The 16,885-nt window shown below is 40.1% G+C and overlaps 1 protein-coding gene across 2 annotated transcripts in view; it reads left to right on the top strand.

Annotated features, from left to right (window-relative positions):
* Positions 1–111: 111 nt before the first annotated feature.
* The window catches only part of LOC124637998 (epidermal growth factor receptor substrate 15), a 34,398-nt gene continuing 17,624 nt past the window's right edge, over positions 112–16,885 (top strand). For both annotated transcript variants that reach the window (XM_047174764.1, XM_047174765.1), the window contains exons 1-9: positions 112–185; positions 631–675; positions 2,064–2,198; positions 8,170–8,268; positions 8,641–8,814; positions 9,582–9,692; positions 10,161–10,406; positions 10,651–10,904; positions 12,912–13,050. In XM_047174764.1, coding sequence (XP_047030720.1) covers positions 159–185; positions 631–675; positions 2,064–2,198; positions 8,170–8,268; positions 8,641–8,814; positions 9,582–9,692; positions 10,161–10,406; positions 10,651–10,904; positions 12,912–13,050 — 1,230 coding nt within the window. In that variant the 5' untranslated portion in view covers positions 112–158. The remainder of the gene's footprint in view (positions 186–630; positions 676–2,063; positions 2,199–8,169; positions 8,269–8,640; positions 8,815–9,581; positions 9,693–10,160; positions 10,407–10,650; positions 10,905–12,911; positions 13,051–16,885) is intronic.

The following is a 16,885-nucleotide window of genomic DNA, read 5'->3' on the forward strand; positions in this document are numbered from 1 at the left end:
CTTTTTTTTTAAGGAACGAATAAAAATCGATTTTAATTAAATTCCATAAACAATTTACGTCTCACAAGAAACTAAAAAAAATTGCCTTCGCATCGCATATGTCAAAGATTCCTTAGTCTATGGCCGCTTATTGATTGGTCGACGAGGAGATGTAAAAAATGGCTGCCTTGCCTTCTCCTACTCAGGTAGAATTATTTGAGATTTAAATAGTTGTTACGGATAAAGTCATATAAATTTGCGGCTTAAACTAAAGTTCGTTAATGTATCTATAGTTTGGTGCAGTGCGTCTTTGATATCGAGCGTGAAAACATTGAAATATTTGACGTCAAAGTTTAGTGTACCGTGAACGGATTACGCTGCTCAGAATTTTTTAGGATTTCAATAGTTTAGCCGCGTATTTAACCGAATAGTTGGTTTTAAATCTCAGTGCTGAGTTTGTTATTGGTGTTTCATGTCATATAATCACACATAACGTGTTGGAATACACGTAATCGTATTAGTTTCACTAAGAACGTTGGAAATGTCGTGAACAGTATTGAAATGTCACACCCATAGCCGTTCAAAATATGTTCGTAAAGTAATATTTGTAGTGAGTTATATCTACTGAAAATGGGGCTTGAACGGTTGCAGGTGGCAGGGACCCACAGCGCTATATACGAAGCATACTATCACCAGGTAAGCACTTAACACAACTTGTAGTACTTGTTAATTTAAATAATTAACTCAATAATTACTATGTTTTCGATATATTTACGATACATTTCAAATTTCCACACATATCTGGCTTCATTTGCGTATTATTTTCAATTGAAACTAGCATGTGAAGTGAAGTTCTAGGCCAATGTCTAATGGGACAAATAAAAAGTAAGTAATGGAAAGTAAGTCTTATTGTCTGTTGAGTAGAGACTAGTGTACTGTTTCAGCTGAGTTTAATTGCAATCAATAATTGATTGTGTTCCTATAACAGAGAGCTAACAAATTCAAAGGATCATATTACTCAATAAATGGGAGAGAAATACTGTCATAGAGAGTAAGGTGTGTTTTCTGTATGTTAGTCAGCTTTACCCATTCATCTGAACTATACTGAGTTTATCTAGTACTCTATCATACTTAGAAAGACTAATAGGTTATTTCCTATACTATTTACATAAATTATACACTTAATTTAGAAACTGATAAATACACAGTTTAATTCTATTCTCACTTAAATAACTAGTGTCTTTCAAGAAATTGTTTGTTTGATTTTAATCATACATTGTTTTTGAGAATCAGAGAAAGCAAAAATGCACCTCTTAGGTCAGATAAAAATATTGTATTTATTCCCAATGTTCTAAAACAGTCATATTTGAATTTTATAGATAGGTCTGCTTAATTTACCTACTTTAAAAAATAAAAATAAAAATAATGTTCTTACACACCTACACTCTATGTACAGCTAAGCTATTTCCTCATAATTTTGTATCAATAAAATATTCATACTTTAATCTTATAAAGCTCCTTGTAAAACACTGCTACTCGGCTGTATCCGGTTAGACTGAAAAGCCGACCCCAACATAGTATGGATAAGGCTTGGGAGATGATGAATCTTATACAACATGATGGATCACTTAAGTGTCACCCTATATAGTAATAATAGTCAGTTAAAGCTTGTTCCAGTATACACAGTGTTCTGGCGTCCTGCCACAGAGTTGTGCAACATTATTAAACTTTTATGCCGAATATGGTTGTAATTTTCTTGAACAAGCCAAGGTATAGGCAGTTTTTAGAAAAGTCTGTAAAACAGCACTTTTTTTTAAGTAGTTTCAGGGCAAGATAGGTGTAATCTCTTGGAGTATGTAAGACAAATATATTGTTTTCTGAAATATTGTTTTGGGATACCCGTGGCTACGTCGGACTTTCGTGACCAAACCACTGAATCTTAAGCCTGAGAAAGGATATAGAATAGTTTGTACCTGGATGCAATCTCATAAAAGTCTAGTTTATACAGTATCATGTTAAAGTTATTTTCCTGTTGTAGTTAATTTAGCTAGAATATTTTGTAAGCTGCATGTACAATATTGCAGGTTGATCCCAATGGCGCGGGCACAATCCAGGCCCTGGACGCTGCGCGCTTCCTCAAGAAGTCCCGCCTCAGTGATGTGGTGCTCAGCAAGATATGGGACCTCTCCGACCCCACCGGCAAGGGATACCTGGATAAAGTAAGTTATAGTTGTCCCATTGAAGTTTACACTATGGAAGGTAGGCTTGGAAGCATTGGAATGATGATACAATAAGGCTAATTTATTAATTTTGTGACATAATACAATAGGGAGTACTTTAATGGACATGGATACTATTTCAAGTAGTTAAAAAATTAAGCTATTTAAAAATCCAATAGGTGATACAATACAATATTCCTCATTTGAATGAAATAACACCTATAAACTTTGTACTGAAAGAGTAAACTATTTTCAATATTGGGGTATAACATCAGTGACAACTTGAATTTATCTCAGAATCGAGACAAAGACATTTAAATGTTTGCTCTGAATGATATGGAACTAACACAAGATGTGGCAATCATACAGATATGTTATCAGTAGTTACAATAAGATGCCTAACTGACAAAAATCTTATTTGGAAGTTAACATTATTTAGCATAGTAAGGGTACCTAATTCTTATAGGACCTTGAATTTTCTTGCTCTGCATTATCCTATCCGTAATTGCACCCCAATAAAGTTACGACAAAGAAGGCCTATAATTTCGATATCGCATTCCAACTTCATCTCGATAATAAAAATCGATAATCGGATTATCGTGCTCCTTACGATCTTACGATATGCTTACTCATTACGACGTGACTTCGTATCTGGGGTCTAATATCCAGACACTACGCTACCCGATCGATGCTTGAAAATTTAAAATCAAAACATGATTGCGTGCAACTTCGAATTCATGAAACTGTTTGGTTAACTAACTTTACAGGACTTGAATCTTCGAAGTTTGTAGTCGCTTAAGGGTGCGTCCACATCTGGCGAATGCGCCGCGAATGCGCAGCACGCGAGCCGATCGCGAGCTGTTCGCGAGCTGCGCGCGTGCATTTTTGTTCGTGCGCCGCTTCTGCGCCGCCCGCGCGCAGCTCGCGCGCGACCTAAGCGCCGCACGCGAGCGGCGCGCAGGCGGCGCGCGACGTCTGCCATCTTCGATAGTACTGAGCCAATATACGGAACTGTAAGGGCGAGAACTGATTGCGCGCAGATCGCGCGCCGCTCGCGCGCTCTATACGAGCCTTGCGTGAGTTGCGCTAAAGAGGCGCACCGAACTATTGCAGTGACTGCACGCGCGCAGCTCGCGGACAGCTCGCGATCGGCTCGCGTGCTGCGCATTCGCGGCGCATTCGCCAGATGTGGACGCACCCTAATACTTCCAGCTTTGGCGTACTTTGCAAGAAAAATTAATGAAACACAAGTTTTACGGTGTCGGTCTATAGACGCGATCTTATTTACGAACATGCAAAGTGAATAATATCGAGTTATTTACTGCAAATTGACGAGCTGTTCAGAGTTTAAACGAGATGTGGCGTCATATTAAATGGGTGTTAAGTTTATAGGCAATAGGATTGTCTCACAGCGTTTCAGTCGTCTTGGCGCAGTCTGGGTTACGCAATTGTCTAGACGAGAGACTCGAGAAAAGACGTGTTACATGAAAACATGACCCGATATTTAATTAATATCAAATTAGATAGATTTAAACTGGTTTTAACTAGTGTAGCATAACTGTCGCTAATGTAACAGTATTTCCTTGTACAAATAGCTGATAAATACATAATCTTCTCAGTTAATTGGATTTGCTGAATTTGGTTGCGATTTTTTACCGCAAAGCATTAAACCTGACTTTTCTCCCACGGGTTTGTATACAGCTACGTTCCCATAAGAGCCCTTAATGTATCGTTAACAAAAATTGCCTTCAGCACTCCGGGATAAAGTAGGTTTCCGCAGAGGAGTGAAACATTTTTTAGAATCTTATCGCCACTTTCGCGGATTGCCTCTTTCATTTGTATTAAAACTCCTTATTGCGGAGAAGCAAGGACGTATGGTATTTATTGGATATATGGATTCCATATACGTCAAAGGATGTTTTCATGTTTTCGTATATTTGAGTACATTATATACCGACGTTTGTGGGCGTAGTGAAATGACAGAATAGGTCGCTATCAGATAGCGCTGCTAATTTATATGCCGTCTGGAGACTTGATCCGCGCGTCGTGCTGCGACCCAGGTGATTACGATTTATTGCGGAGCTCAAAGACCAATATTACAAACATAATATTTACGTGTGTAGAGTTATATAAGTTATCCTATAGAATAGGAGAAAATCTTTTCAGGGGTCAACACGGCGTTTACTTTCAGGTTTCGTATTGACAAAGTCTTAATGAAAAATCGAAGTTTACGACTACTTGACCAACAAAGCATCATGTAGGTACACTCCTTACCAATCTCAGAAATTAGGACCATGACAGCAAACCTTTTGTAACAAACCCTTGCTTATACTATACTGTAAAAGATACATGGGTGTATGTACTGTTTGTGTAGGATATATTTTCTTTGAAAGTAACCGTGCAGGCTGTTCAGTGAAGTGCGAGGAGTCTTTGTAACATGTCTCCGCTAGCCGCCACGTAAGGTTGCGCTCATGTTAGCGCGAAAATAGCGTGTGGGTTGCTTGTCGTAGCCTTTATTTAGATGTAAAGCCTCCTATTTTGGCGTGGACCTTTATAGAAAGACGATCTATTTCTAGATTGTTCTATTGTCTTTTATATGTATATGTGTAGGTCTGTTGCGATGATTTTTGCTGAATTCTGGAAATATGTCAACCATTGAGCCAGCAACTGGATGTACATAGATCTATTCTTTGTTCCACTTTTCCTCACGTCCATGGAAACATGCAATAAGAACTGTACCTTGTCCCACCTTTACTTAGCTAACAGTAGTCATTCCTAATTGTTCTTTAGCCGCTTTTGGCCTACCCATTCCACCCTATATTCCCTACAGGTCAGTAAATAGAAAAGTACATCAAATTGCACTCAGGTGTCCCGGGGGCGTCGGGGCGGTATTTACACATATAGCACCGGGACCGGACATAGAGTCACAACATCTATGAGTTATTTGCCTGTTTATTGTTTGCTGTTTATCGGTCATTTTAATGCAAACACATTCATGCTAAAATTGTATTAGAAAGTCATTTAAACATTCCAGCAAAGTTAGGGTGAGTCAAATGCGGTGTTGAGTATATTGCCTAATAGTTGTAAGGGCTATTGTGGATCTTGTCGTAGGCACATCACTTAGTTCCCAATTGGGTTTTTCCATTACTCGTTTCTCAGTAGCAGACCGGAATCTACAATTGTATCCGCTCAGTTATAGAAGGGACAAATACAATTAGGATTGTTGAAAATTCTGCGAAGCAATGATCCTCTAGCGACACACGAAAAATCTAGCGTATTGTGATGTCAGAAAGCTCTCGAAAGTAGTCTGTAGTGTGAATATGTCCCCGGTTGTTGGCAATAGGCGTGCTAATAGGGTACATGGGATTTAAACATGGCTGGCGTAATGCCAGCTGAATTACGCCCACGTTTTGCCGGTTATGGGGTAGGCGGCCACCCATACCATCCTTGAGGGAAATATATGTGACGTTATGCTGACCACACATGGCGATATGTTTGCGAATTTTACTACCATGATATTTGGTTTTCATATATTCACAGGATTACTGCCTTTAAAGTAAGGTTTTTGCTATTTGCATGTTATTCCTCAATTCTCCAGTGCACCACAAATATCAATACTTTAGTCAACGACAGTAAGTTTTCATTCCTAAGTTTTGCAGGATTCATAATAGTTCAAATATTGAACTAACAGAGTCACGATATCGCGAAAGTCACCTCCAGAACACGAAGGTCGCAGTAGCCCAACGGGTAATGGCTACCGAAAGGTCGCGGGTTCAAGCCTTCATAATGGCACTGCTAGCAACAACGGTATTAGCAATATAATCTCTTTTTATAGCGAAAAAGGATACAATATACCTAAAGGTCACAAAGGGACTTAAAAAGTGTAGTAGGACTTGTTCAACTCTTTATTTAGTCCGCTGTCCGCTTTTATCCTTGATGTACCCTTATCTAGGGTTACCATCCGTCCTCCTTCGCGGAGACTGTCCTCTTTTAAGGATGTGCCCTCAGGCTACTCTTTGTGCAAAATCTGGGACGAGTGCACGGGGACGGGCCGTATGTCCACTTTTAACGTACTTTAGAGGACTTCTAGCTACACTAACATATGAAAGAAAATGTTATATTGTTAGCTCAGCGGTTCGCTTTATTTACTCGAGTTGTTTGTACAGCGATTGAGCGAGCAAATACAGACTAATATTATTGCGATTTCTCCGGAGATCGGCCTTCAGGTATTCTTTGTGAAGGGCGATCATTTCGATTTCTCGATGTTTGATTTCTCGATAAGAGAGTTTTGTTAACGTACACGACTTGAATAAATAGTGGGTGTAAACATCGATTCCACTCGCGCTATGAAACGTATGCATGTATTATTAGACTTGATTGATTGCTTGTATGTTTGTCAATAGACCGTAGGTTCACGAATAAATAATACCTCACCAAATAAATTAGGTAGTCCTAAAATTCCATCTCTAAAAGCAAGATAGAAAAAAAATATTTCATCTCAGTGACGAAACATAAATTGAGCACTGCGGAGGATGTATTTAATTACTAATGTTGATAGTGTTATCTGTGCTCTCGTCCCCCGCCGATGCGTTTTCGCACAGTCGTGCAGTTCCTCCGTTCCTCCTATAATTGTCCCATTTCTGTCATGAAGTGTGGACAACAGGAATAATAGTAATAGTTAAGTAATTGATGGTTCCTGTGATTGTGTTCAGGTGTATTGTCGGTCGTGTTAATTGATTGCTTACGTGTAGTGATCGGCCCCTTGTAAATACAGTTGTAATGGACTTTTATACGCGTCATTTGCTGATGGCTTTTAGGTAATGTATGTTTTACTGTTTTTCGTTTAGGGGTTGAATGCTAGGTAATTTTGGGTGTGTCGTTTATCTTTGTTATCTATACTGTGGAAAAGATCTTGTGTCTGTGGCATATAATTAAGGCCAAGGTTTAAGTACTTAAACGGGTTTTACAGGGTTTTTGCAGTGGCACTTTATTATGTGGACCTAGGTTTTTTATTACATACATAAACTCATAGTTAATATATAAAAAACTGTTCTCACATCCTCAAAGGAAGTTAATTAGTACGCATGCATGTTGATAAAGAACTTTTTCCGCTATAGGCACAAGATTTTCCTCATAGGTTTACGCTGAAATCGCAACTTATCTCATTTGAGAAAGTCGTGTATTGGCATATTCTCGTATTATTAAGATTATATTGTGTTTTAGAAGAAAGTTTCAGTCTTTACACAGCTAATTTAAGAGTTTTAAGAGGTATGTCACTAAGAACTATATTCATAATCTCGGCTTGCGTGTGATTGGAAGAATAATGTGTATCAAAATTAAAATTCCCTGGCCTTAAAATTCTTTAGATACAATATAAACTATACTGATTCCGTTGTGATACATGTGTGTTCAATTATATTCGCCATGAATATGGCTTGTGGCTTCATAGATGTGATTTCAATAGTCACGTGTTATCTTTTCAGTGAATTTCGGGGCCCGTTAGCAATGGAGTCGATTGTCCATTATATGTATTTCCGATACGACATATAATTATTAGTATCAATTGCTCTTATTGTGCAGTTCATCTTGCTGGATGACCTCCACTTTAGCAAAAAATATATTGCACTAGGCTATAAATAAGCTCTGGGACTGCATTTATGAATTTCTTTTCGGATATCATCTGCTGAGGGAAGTGCTCAGGAAAGTGACTAAGACTAAGTAAACCCCAACCCTTTGAAGACCTTTTTATTCTAATGCCACATTAACTTTTTCGAAAAATTCAGCAGACTTACCGCCATCTGAGATTTAATGCGTGGTGTAGTCAACATCAGCCCTTGTAGTTCTGAAAGGCGTACATACAGAGATGGATATCACCATTCAGACTTTTTTATCCAGGCTTCTTTGACGATAATTTTGTGTATGCAATGTATCTATATGTGAAATATATTAATGTATGTTGTGTTGTTTGCAGGCGGGACTGTTCGTGGCACTGAAGCTGGTGGCGCTGGCGCAGGCCGGCAAGGACATCAACATGAGCAACATACACTCCGAGGCACCGCCACCTAAAGTTGTGAGTACACACTGTTTCATATTGACAATAAGAATATGATAAATTATGAATAAATCATCATTGATCAGGAAATAGGTGTGAAGCCAATTGGGGTGTGGTTGTGATGTTAAAAAAAGTGACTTTTCAAGTTTGCTTATTTTGGCGGTCATATAAACTAGTGCCTTCCTCTTAGTTAAAGACAAATTATGTATGTACAAGGAAAATATGTATTAGGCATTCACAAAATACCATATCACTGAAAATAAGTAGGTACTCAAGATCATTGTAGTAGGAAGGTCCTATTTTTTTAGAAGTCGGCAAATAAGCATGTCAGGTATACTTTTCGGTTCTATGACTACTTCAAACCGGTTTAATATTATCTGTTCTTCCCAGGGCGAGCTCCCGAAGGTGCCGCCGATGTCGGCGCCCCCGGGGCGGCCGGCGGCGCCGTCGCCCGCGCCGCTGCTGCCGCTGAGCGACTGGAGCATGAAGCCCGCCGAGCGCGACAAGTACAGCCAGCTCTTCGACTCGCTGCAGCCCAACAACGGACTCATCGCCGGGAATAAGGTAACTAGTGTGTTTTTGAGCTTAGGTAAAACAAAATTGCTTGGTGAACGCTTAACGAGACAAGATTTTTGATATAAAGTACGTAGAAGAATTTATTCCTCCGAAATCACTCCATAATATAAGACAAAGTCGCTTTTTCTGTTCCCGTGTTCCGTTGTACGCTTAAATCTTCAAAACTACGCAACTGATTTTCATGCTTTTTTTGATAGAGTGATTATAGACGAAGGTTTATATTTATAGTAACATCCATTAAATAGTGGGGAAATACTGTTATCCCGAGCGAAGCCGGAGCGGGTCGCTAGTAATATTATAAAGTGCACGGAGATGACGCATTAAAAAGAGCATTAACAAACGTCTTTCGTTTCACATGCGTTTATGAGGCTTCTATAATCTCTACGTTATTTTGATTAACTAAAACAAACCTCTATTAGAAAAAAATAAAACGAGTGACGTAGTGTGAGTTTAAAAACCTATTGTGACATGACGTGTGTGGCAGTGTATCATGAGATTTTTCTACGTAAAAAAGCCGACTTACCGTAATTTGCAGAAAGATCCATTTCAGTTAATGCTTTTTTAAATCTATAGCTGACTCTTTCTTTGTCAACAAGATAAAAAGTGTTAGCAATAGATTCTTGAATGAAGCTTTAATTTTACATTATTTACATAAAACTGTTGATATTTTTGTTCAATTTATTTGTGTCTGTTATTGTTTGTGCTGAATAAATGTCTTATCTATCTATGATAATATTCCTCAATCGTTGTTCTAGGTGAAAGGCATGCTGATGGAGTCGAAGCTGCCGATAGAGACGCTCGGCAAGATCTGGGACCTCGCTGACCAGGACAAGGATGGCATGCTCGACAGACATGAGTTCATGGTGGTCAGTACACTACTTATAAACAGTAGATACACTATTTTATTTTACATAGTTTCTGATAACATATCAGGATAAGGTCTTTTGGTGTTATATAATTTCATTAGATTTAGATTTTTATGTTTCCAGTAACAGTTACAGCCTTTTTATCGTCCCACTGCTGGGCACAGGCCTCCTCTCACAGGGAGAAGGATTGAGCATTAATCACCACGCTTGCTCAATGCGGGTTTCCATTCATGCTAAATATTATTTTGGATTAAAACAAAGTTGGTGAATTTCTGTGTCAATAATAAAAGACTGGCCAACTCATTGTGTATTATGAAACAACAAAATTGGCCCACGTTCCCACACAATCTACCATTTGGCCAGCCTTTTCTCAACGATTTCGGGGTTGGCTTCCAAGTTCCAGTCTAACCATATGAAGTCATACAATCATTTTATTGATATTAATCAAGACTTGTTTATCCTTTGCAGGCGATGCACCTAGTATACAAGGCGCTAGAGAAGCACGCAGTCCCCACCACCCTGCCGCCCGAGCTGCGCGGCCCGGGCGGGCGGCCCGCGCGGCCTCCCTCGCGGCCTCCCTCGCGGCCCCCCAGCCGGCCTCCATCACGCCCGCCCTCCCCCGCCACGCGGCCGCCGCCCCCGCGCCCGCAGCCGCCGCCGCAGCAGCCGCAGTCCAATGCCTCGCTGTTGGAAGGATTGCTGGACTTGTCTAGTGTGAGTAGACTTTACCTAACGACCGAATACTGAAGAGTCAATCAGTTTTTGATTCTGCTCAAACATCATGCCATCAATCACTGTGACAATAACGTAGATTGCAGCGACAAAATGACTCTCACGACAAGTGAAATGTAAAGTTAAACCTTTGAGTACCTATGCCGAGTGTCTTTATTCATAGCGACCACAGAATGCTGGTGAGACCTTTAATTTATCATTTTAACATTGCTTTTTTCTCCTACAGCCCCCCACACAGACAGCACCGCCGATGCCGGCCATGCCCTCCATCTCCCCCTCGCCCCTCTCCTCGTCCCTCCTCAACTCCACCCCGGCGCCAGTGGCGTCCGGCACGTGGGTGGTGACGGACGCGGAGAAGGCGGCATTCGACGCGCAGTTCGCGGCCGCTGACACCGACCGAGATGGCTACGTCTCCGGCAATGAGATTAAACACATGTTCCTCGATTCTGGCTTGCCGCAGCAGACGTTGGCTCATATATGGTGAGTTTCTGATTTGTTTTGGTATTATGATATGTAGTGGTTTTAATTGTTTATGTGATGATTTATTACTTTAGAAAAACAATCTCCTACAATAAAATGTGAACAAATGTGAATCACGACAAAAAGCGAAAACAATAAAGTCGTGGAAAACCAACATAAGATCTCGTAGATTTAACGCAAGTACATTAACGCAATGCATTTTTTACTGGAAATTGATCACAGCATTCCATTCCCGGTTGATATTTCTAATTAACGCAGACACCATGATTTTAAACCCTTCGACATTAGGTACTTCAGCATCACAGACTTTCGATATTCCGTGCATCGGGATTCAGAACAATCGCAATCACGTACTTCGCTATAACAAACTTTTGATGTTCCGTACATCGGTATCATGAACATTCGGAATTCAGTACTTCGATGTAGCGTACATTCTAAGTCACGTGCATCGATCTTGTGTACTTTATGGCTACAGTACATCGGCATTTTGAACTTCGAGATTCCGTGATACAGTCCAGGTCAGACAAGTAGCAATACAACTTTTCTAAGGTTGTATGTACTTTCTAAGTATATCTTAGACACCATTGACTGTGTTTCGGATGGCACGTTTAACTGTAGGTCCCGGCTGTCATTGAACATCCTTGGCAGTCGTTACGGGTAGTCAGAAGCCAGTAAGACTGACGCCAGTCTCACCAAGGGGTATCGGGTTGCCCGAGTAACTGGGTTAAGGAGGTCAGATAGGCAGTCGCTTCTTGTAAAGCACTGGTACTCAGCTGAATCCGGTTAGACTTGAAGCCGATCCAACATGATTGGGAAAAAGGCTCGGAGGATGATTATATACTCCTCTTATGAACTCTCTTATGTAATCGCCTTATGTATACTCCTCTTATGTACTCCCCTTATGTACTCCTCTTATGTACTCCCCTTATGAACTCCCCTTATGTACTCTCTTATGTACTCCGCTTATGTACTCCTCTTATATGCTCTCTAATGTACTCCTCTTATATGCTCTCTTATATACTCCTTTTATGTACTCCTCTTATGTACTCTCTTATGTACTCCTCTATATAATGTACTCCTCTTATGTACCTCTTATGTATTCTCTTATGCACTCTTATCTACTGCTCTTAAGCTCTTAAGTACTCCTCTTATGTACTTTCTTGTGTACTCCTCTCTTATGTTCTCCTGTTATGTACTCTCTTATGAAATCGCCTACAAACTCCTCTTATGTACTATCTTGTGCACTCCTCCTATGTACTCCTCTTATGTACCTCTAATGTACTCTTCTTATGTACTGCTCTTATGTACTCCTTTTATGTACTCTCTCATGTACTCTTATCTTCTCACTTATACTCCTTTACTCCTTTTATGAACTCTTCTTATGTACTCCTCTTATGCAGGTACTCTCTTTTGTACTCTCTTATATACCTTCCTATTTGCTCTTTTATGTAACAAATAACTTAGCGATGGAAAACGGTCAAATCACGAGTCTGCATTCAACTTTTAATGAACATGAAGAGTACATAAGAGGACTAAAATCATGATCATGACAGAGTTACTTTCGCATTTATAATATTAGTAGGGATATACATAAATTCACACAAAATCCCTACGCTAACATTCATACTATCTTAACAGTTGATCGGGTAAGATTATCGGTAGTCGATGGTCGGCATTTTATTGATCTTGCCCTCAGCACTATGTGAACGGCAGCGCCATCTATGTAGTCACGATGCGCGAGCGCCTCGCACGGGCACCAGTCAGGATCACGCCTCGACGCGGAGCGCACGCCTAACACCAATAAGACCGAATGTTTCTGTACTGTGCCTTCTGTTTGGCTTTGATGTACATATTATATGCTGTAGAATAGTGAGTGGGTATTTATTCAAGCAACCAACCAACGCGCACACGTCCAAGCTACCAAAAAATATGATTTTGATTTGTTGTTATAGGGAGAAATTTTAATGTTTTTTTTTCTCTAAATATGTATGTTTATTTGTGTATCAGGGCGCTGTGCGACATGGAGGGCGTGGGCAAGCTGTCGCGCGGACAGTTCGCGCTCGCCATGTGGCTCGTGCAGCGAGCGCTGCGCGGGGTGCCGCCGCCGCCGCAGCTCTCCCGGGACATGCTGCCGCCGCCGGACGAGGTGAGTACATGTGTGTCCCATTATAAAAGTGCTATTTGGAGTTGCCCGCTGCACGTGCAGCTAATAGTTTCGTTTACCAATCCAATAAAAACCTCCGTAAAAACGACAACATATATTAGTGAAGACAAACAGCTATAGCTACTGATAGCCGGGTCGGTCGGCGCCGGGGTCTGGCCTGGTGAGGTGCAGCAGCAGCAGCGCGATCACCAACGCGGCGGCCAGCAGCGCGGGGCGCCGGCACCGCGCCCGCCCGTCCGCTCGCACCACCAGCTGCACCGACCCCGCCAGGCGACCGCGCTCCCAGCAGCTACAATGTTACGAATTAGGGGATAAGACAACTGATATACAGGGTGTTTGGCGCATGGACCGACAAAAATTTTTGGGGGATTCGTGAGGCCATGTACTAGTTTTCACTCATAGACCCAATGTCCTATATGTCACTGTATTCGAGATACGATTTTTTTTGTTTGTTTTTAAAAATTACCGGAACTATCACCTTTAAAACGCTATAACTTTTCAGTCTGTTGTCGAATTTACACCAAATCACTTTCATTGCGTTCTCTGATGTATTATTATTCCAAATAAAACATAAATTCATAGCACTAGATGGAAAAAAAATACTTGTTGAGCTTCCAAACTCTTAAAAATGAAAAAACGTATGAAAAATGTCAAATTCAAAATTAATTATAAAAAAAAGTAAAAGCTTTTATGAACTTCGTTTAATAAAAAAAAATTGCCTACTTAATACCCTTTCCAACGATATGCCACATGGGTGTGAAATCATTAATAATGTCGTCAAAATCAGAGCAGGAACGAACACGCACTCTAACGTCTCTAACAACGAACCCGTTTGATAGAACAATGGTAAGCAGGTAATTGGCAGGTAAACTGCCTGTCTCTTTCTTACGCATGAAAAATATCTCTTGTCTTTGTCTATCATTGGGTTGGAGTTTGTTATGTGATCCTTGTTTAGTCGAGATTTGACTATCTCTGCTATCGGAAGTGTCCGTGTATTTCACGTTTTCCTATTTCGTTGTTTTTTGTTAAAGTTTGTTTTTGTTAAGTTTTGTTTGTTGAACTTTTCTGTTAAACTGTTGGTGTATTCACCGTGCTTGTTACAATGCCTAACTTCAGCAACGAAGAGTATGCTGACATGTTGTTGGCATATGGCAGCGCTAATTGTAACGCTCGTGAAGCGCGTAGAATTTACCAGCAGCGTTATCCTAACCGGCGTATACCACACCACGAGACGTTTGCTACAACCTATCGACGTCTGAGGGAGACTGGAAACATAAATTTCCAAGAGCCTCGCGTTAATGTGAGGCAACATAATGTTGTAATTGATGAAAGCATTTTGCAAGCTTTTGATGAGGATCCAACGACAAGTATTCGAGTTGTAGCTGAAAGACTTCACTTGTCGGTTTGGAAAGTTTGGTCAGTTCTTCGGGAAAATGGAAAGCATGCGTATCACTACACTTCTGTTCAAGGTACGTTAAGTACTTTATTTATTTTATCAGGCGAAATCGTAAAACTAAATTTTGAACCAGTTATCTTCGACCTTATTGTGCTGAAATTTTGCACCCAAAAAACTTGTATTTTAAAATGGTTTTAACCATACACTTATTTTAAACGTTTACAAATATCCTTGTAGCTTTACTGGTTCGTTTTTCAAATAAATACCTAGTAACTTTTATTTTTTCTAATTTTATCTTTTAAATTTATGTTAGTTTTTGCCATTCAAAAAGTGAATTTTTACCAGTCTTTAATGGATTGTTCTAGGTCTCATAGATGATGATCACAGGAGACGGCTCGATTTTTGCCGATTTATGATGCATACGGACGTAGATGATACAAATTTTTTAAAAAGAATTTTGTGGACTGATGAATCCAATTTTAATCACGAGGGAATTGTGAATCTCCACAACCTTCACCATTGGGCGCAAAAAAGACAAAATCCCCGCAAGAAAAGACAAAGTTCCTTTCAAACTAAGTTTAGTGTAAACGTTTGGGCGGGGGTTATTGGAAGACACCTGATCGGTCCACATTTCTTACCAGAGCGCCTGACCGGAGAAAATTATTTGAATTTTTTACTCGAAGATTTACCTGAATTGGTATTACCAGTATTAGATGGAGAACCAATTATTTTCCAAAATGATGGCTGTCCAGCACATTACCAGCGAGACGTGCGAGAACATTTGGACAACTGTTTTCCAAATTCATGGATCGGAAGAGGCGGCCCAATTCCTTGGCCTGCACGTTCACCAGACCTGACGCCCTTGGATTTTTATGTCTGGGGCCGTGCAAAAGAAATTGTGTATGCGACTGAAGTACCCACAAGAGAAATTTTAATCGAAAGAATAAATTGCGCCTTTGAAATTATGAAAGCAGAAATGCGACTGAGGACGACGACTGTAGAAATTAGAAAAAGATGCCGTGCATGCATTCGCAACAGAGGCAGTCATTTTGAACATAATTTATAACTTAAATTTAATTAAAACATTTTAAAACATTTTTGTGTTTTCATTACCCTGGCACTGGTTAATGTGTACCTTTAGGTTTGTGACGACATTATTAATGATTTCACACCCATGTGGCATATCGTTGGAAAGGGTATTAAGTAGGCATTTTTTTTTTATTAAATGAAGTTCATAAAAGCTTTTACTTTTTTTTATAATTAATTTTGAATTTGACATTTTTCATACGTTTTTTCATTTTTAAGACTTTGGAAGCTCAACAAGTATTTTTTTTCCATCTAGTGCTATGAATTTATGTTTTATTTGGAATAATAATACATCAGAGAACGCAATGAAAGTGATTTGGTGTAAATTCGACAACAGACTGAAAAGTTATAGCGTTTTAAAGGTGATAGTTCCGGTAATTTTTAAAAACAAACAAAAAAAATCGTATCTCGAATACAGTGACATATAGGACATTGGGTCTATGAGTGAAAACTAGTACATGGCCTCACGAATCCCCCAAAAAATTGTGTCGGTCCATGCGCCAAACACCCTGTATAGTCCTCTTCAAACTTTTTGTCGCCACAGAAACCAATTCTAGGTATCAGCTGGTGGCGGGATGGGGCCTCAGGGAAGGGCATAGACACATTCGCGGACTTCTGCTTGGAATTTAGTGTCAGAATGACCTCCAGTTACTTCAAAAACAAAAATGACCAGTGGTCGGTTACATTTCTTTGGAAAACAAAGGTAGCAAATTATGTAGTGGATAAAAGTTACGCGAAGGCGTAGAAGAAATATGACATTGTAAAATGTCATTTCCAATTTCCTCAACATGTGATCATATGAGCCCGTAAAGAGTTACCTAGTTTGCCTTTTGGGTCCACAAATAATACATAAGTCTTAGAGGTTACCCACCTGTACAAGTTCTCGTCCCTGAAGTAGACGCTAGTGAAGACCAGATGGTCTCTGCTGTTGATGTGCACCCTGCCGCCGCTGCCCTTGTCCACGTCCCGCGGAACCAGAGCCTTGGTGCCTCTTCGCCACATGATGGGCACGTCGCGAAGTGTGGTACTGAGAAAGATTGATGTTAAAACTTATTAGTCACTTGCTGTTCTCGCCACCAGTGTCTCTAGGGAACTACTTTGCGGAAAGTAGTTCCAAATAAGAGCTATAGTTTAGGCTTCCTCTGAAAGAATTTTAGAAATCGGGCGAGAATACAAATGGACTCTTCAGCTTGCAATGTAAAATAGACTACTTTATAGAAAGATATATCTCACCCGGGACATCGCAGCGCAATCCGTTCCCCAAAAACCGCGAATATGGTGTTTCTAACTGGCATCGGCGGCTGTTTCGGAAGAAAGTCCTTCATCGAAAAGAAC

The sequence above is a fragment of the Helicoverpa zea genome, chromosome 17 (assembly GCF_022581195.2).
Source record: "Helicoverpa zea isolate HzStark_Cry1AcR chromosome 17, ilHelZeax1.1, whole genome shotgun sequence".
Classification (NCBI taxonomy): Eukaryota; Metazoa; Arthropoda; class Insecta; order Lepidoptera; family Noctuidae; genus Helicoverpa; species Helicoverpa zea.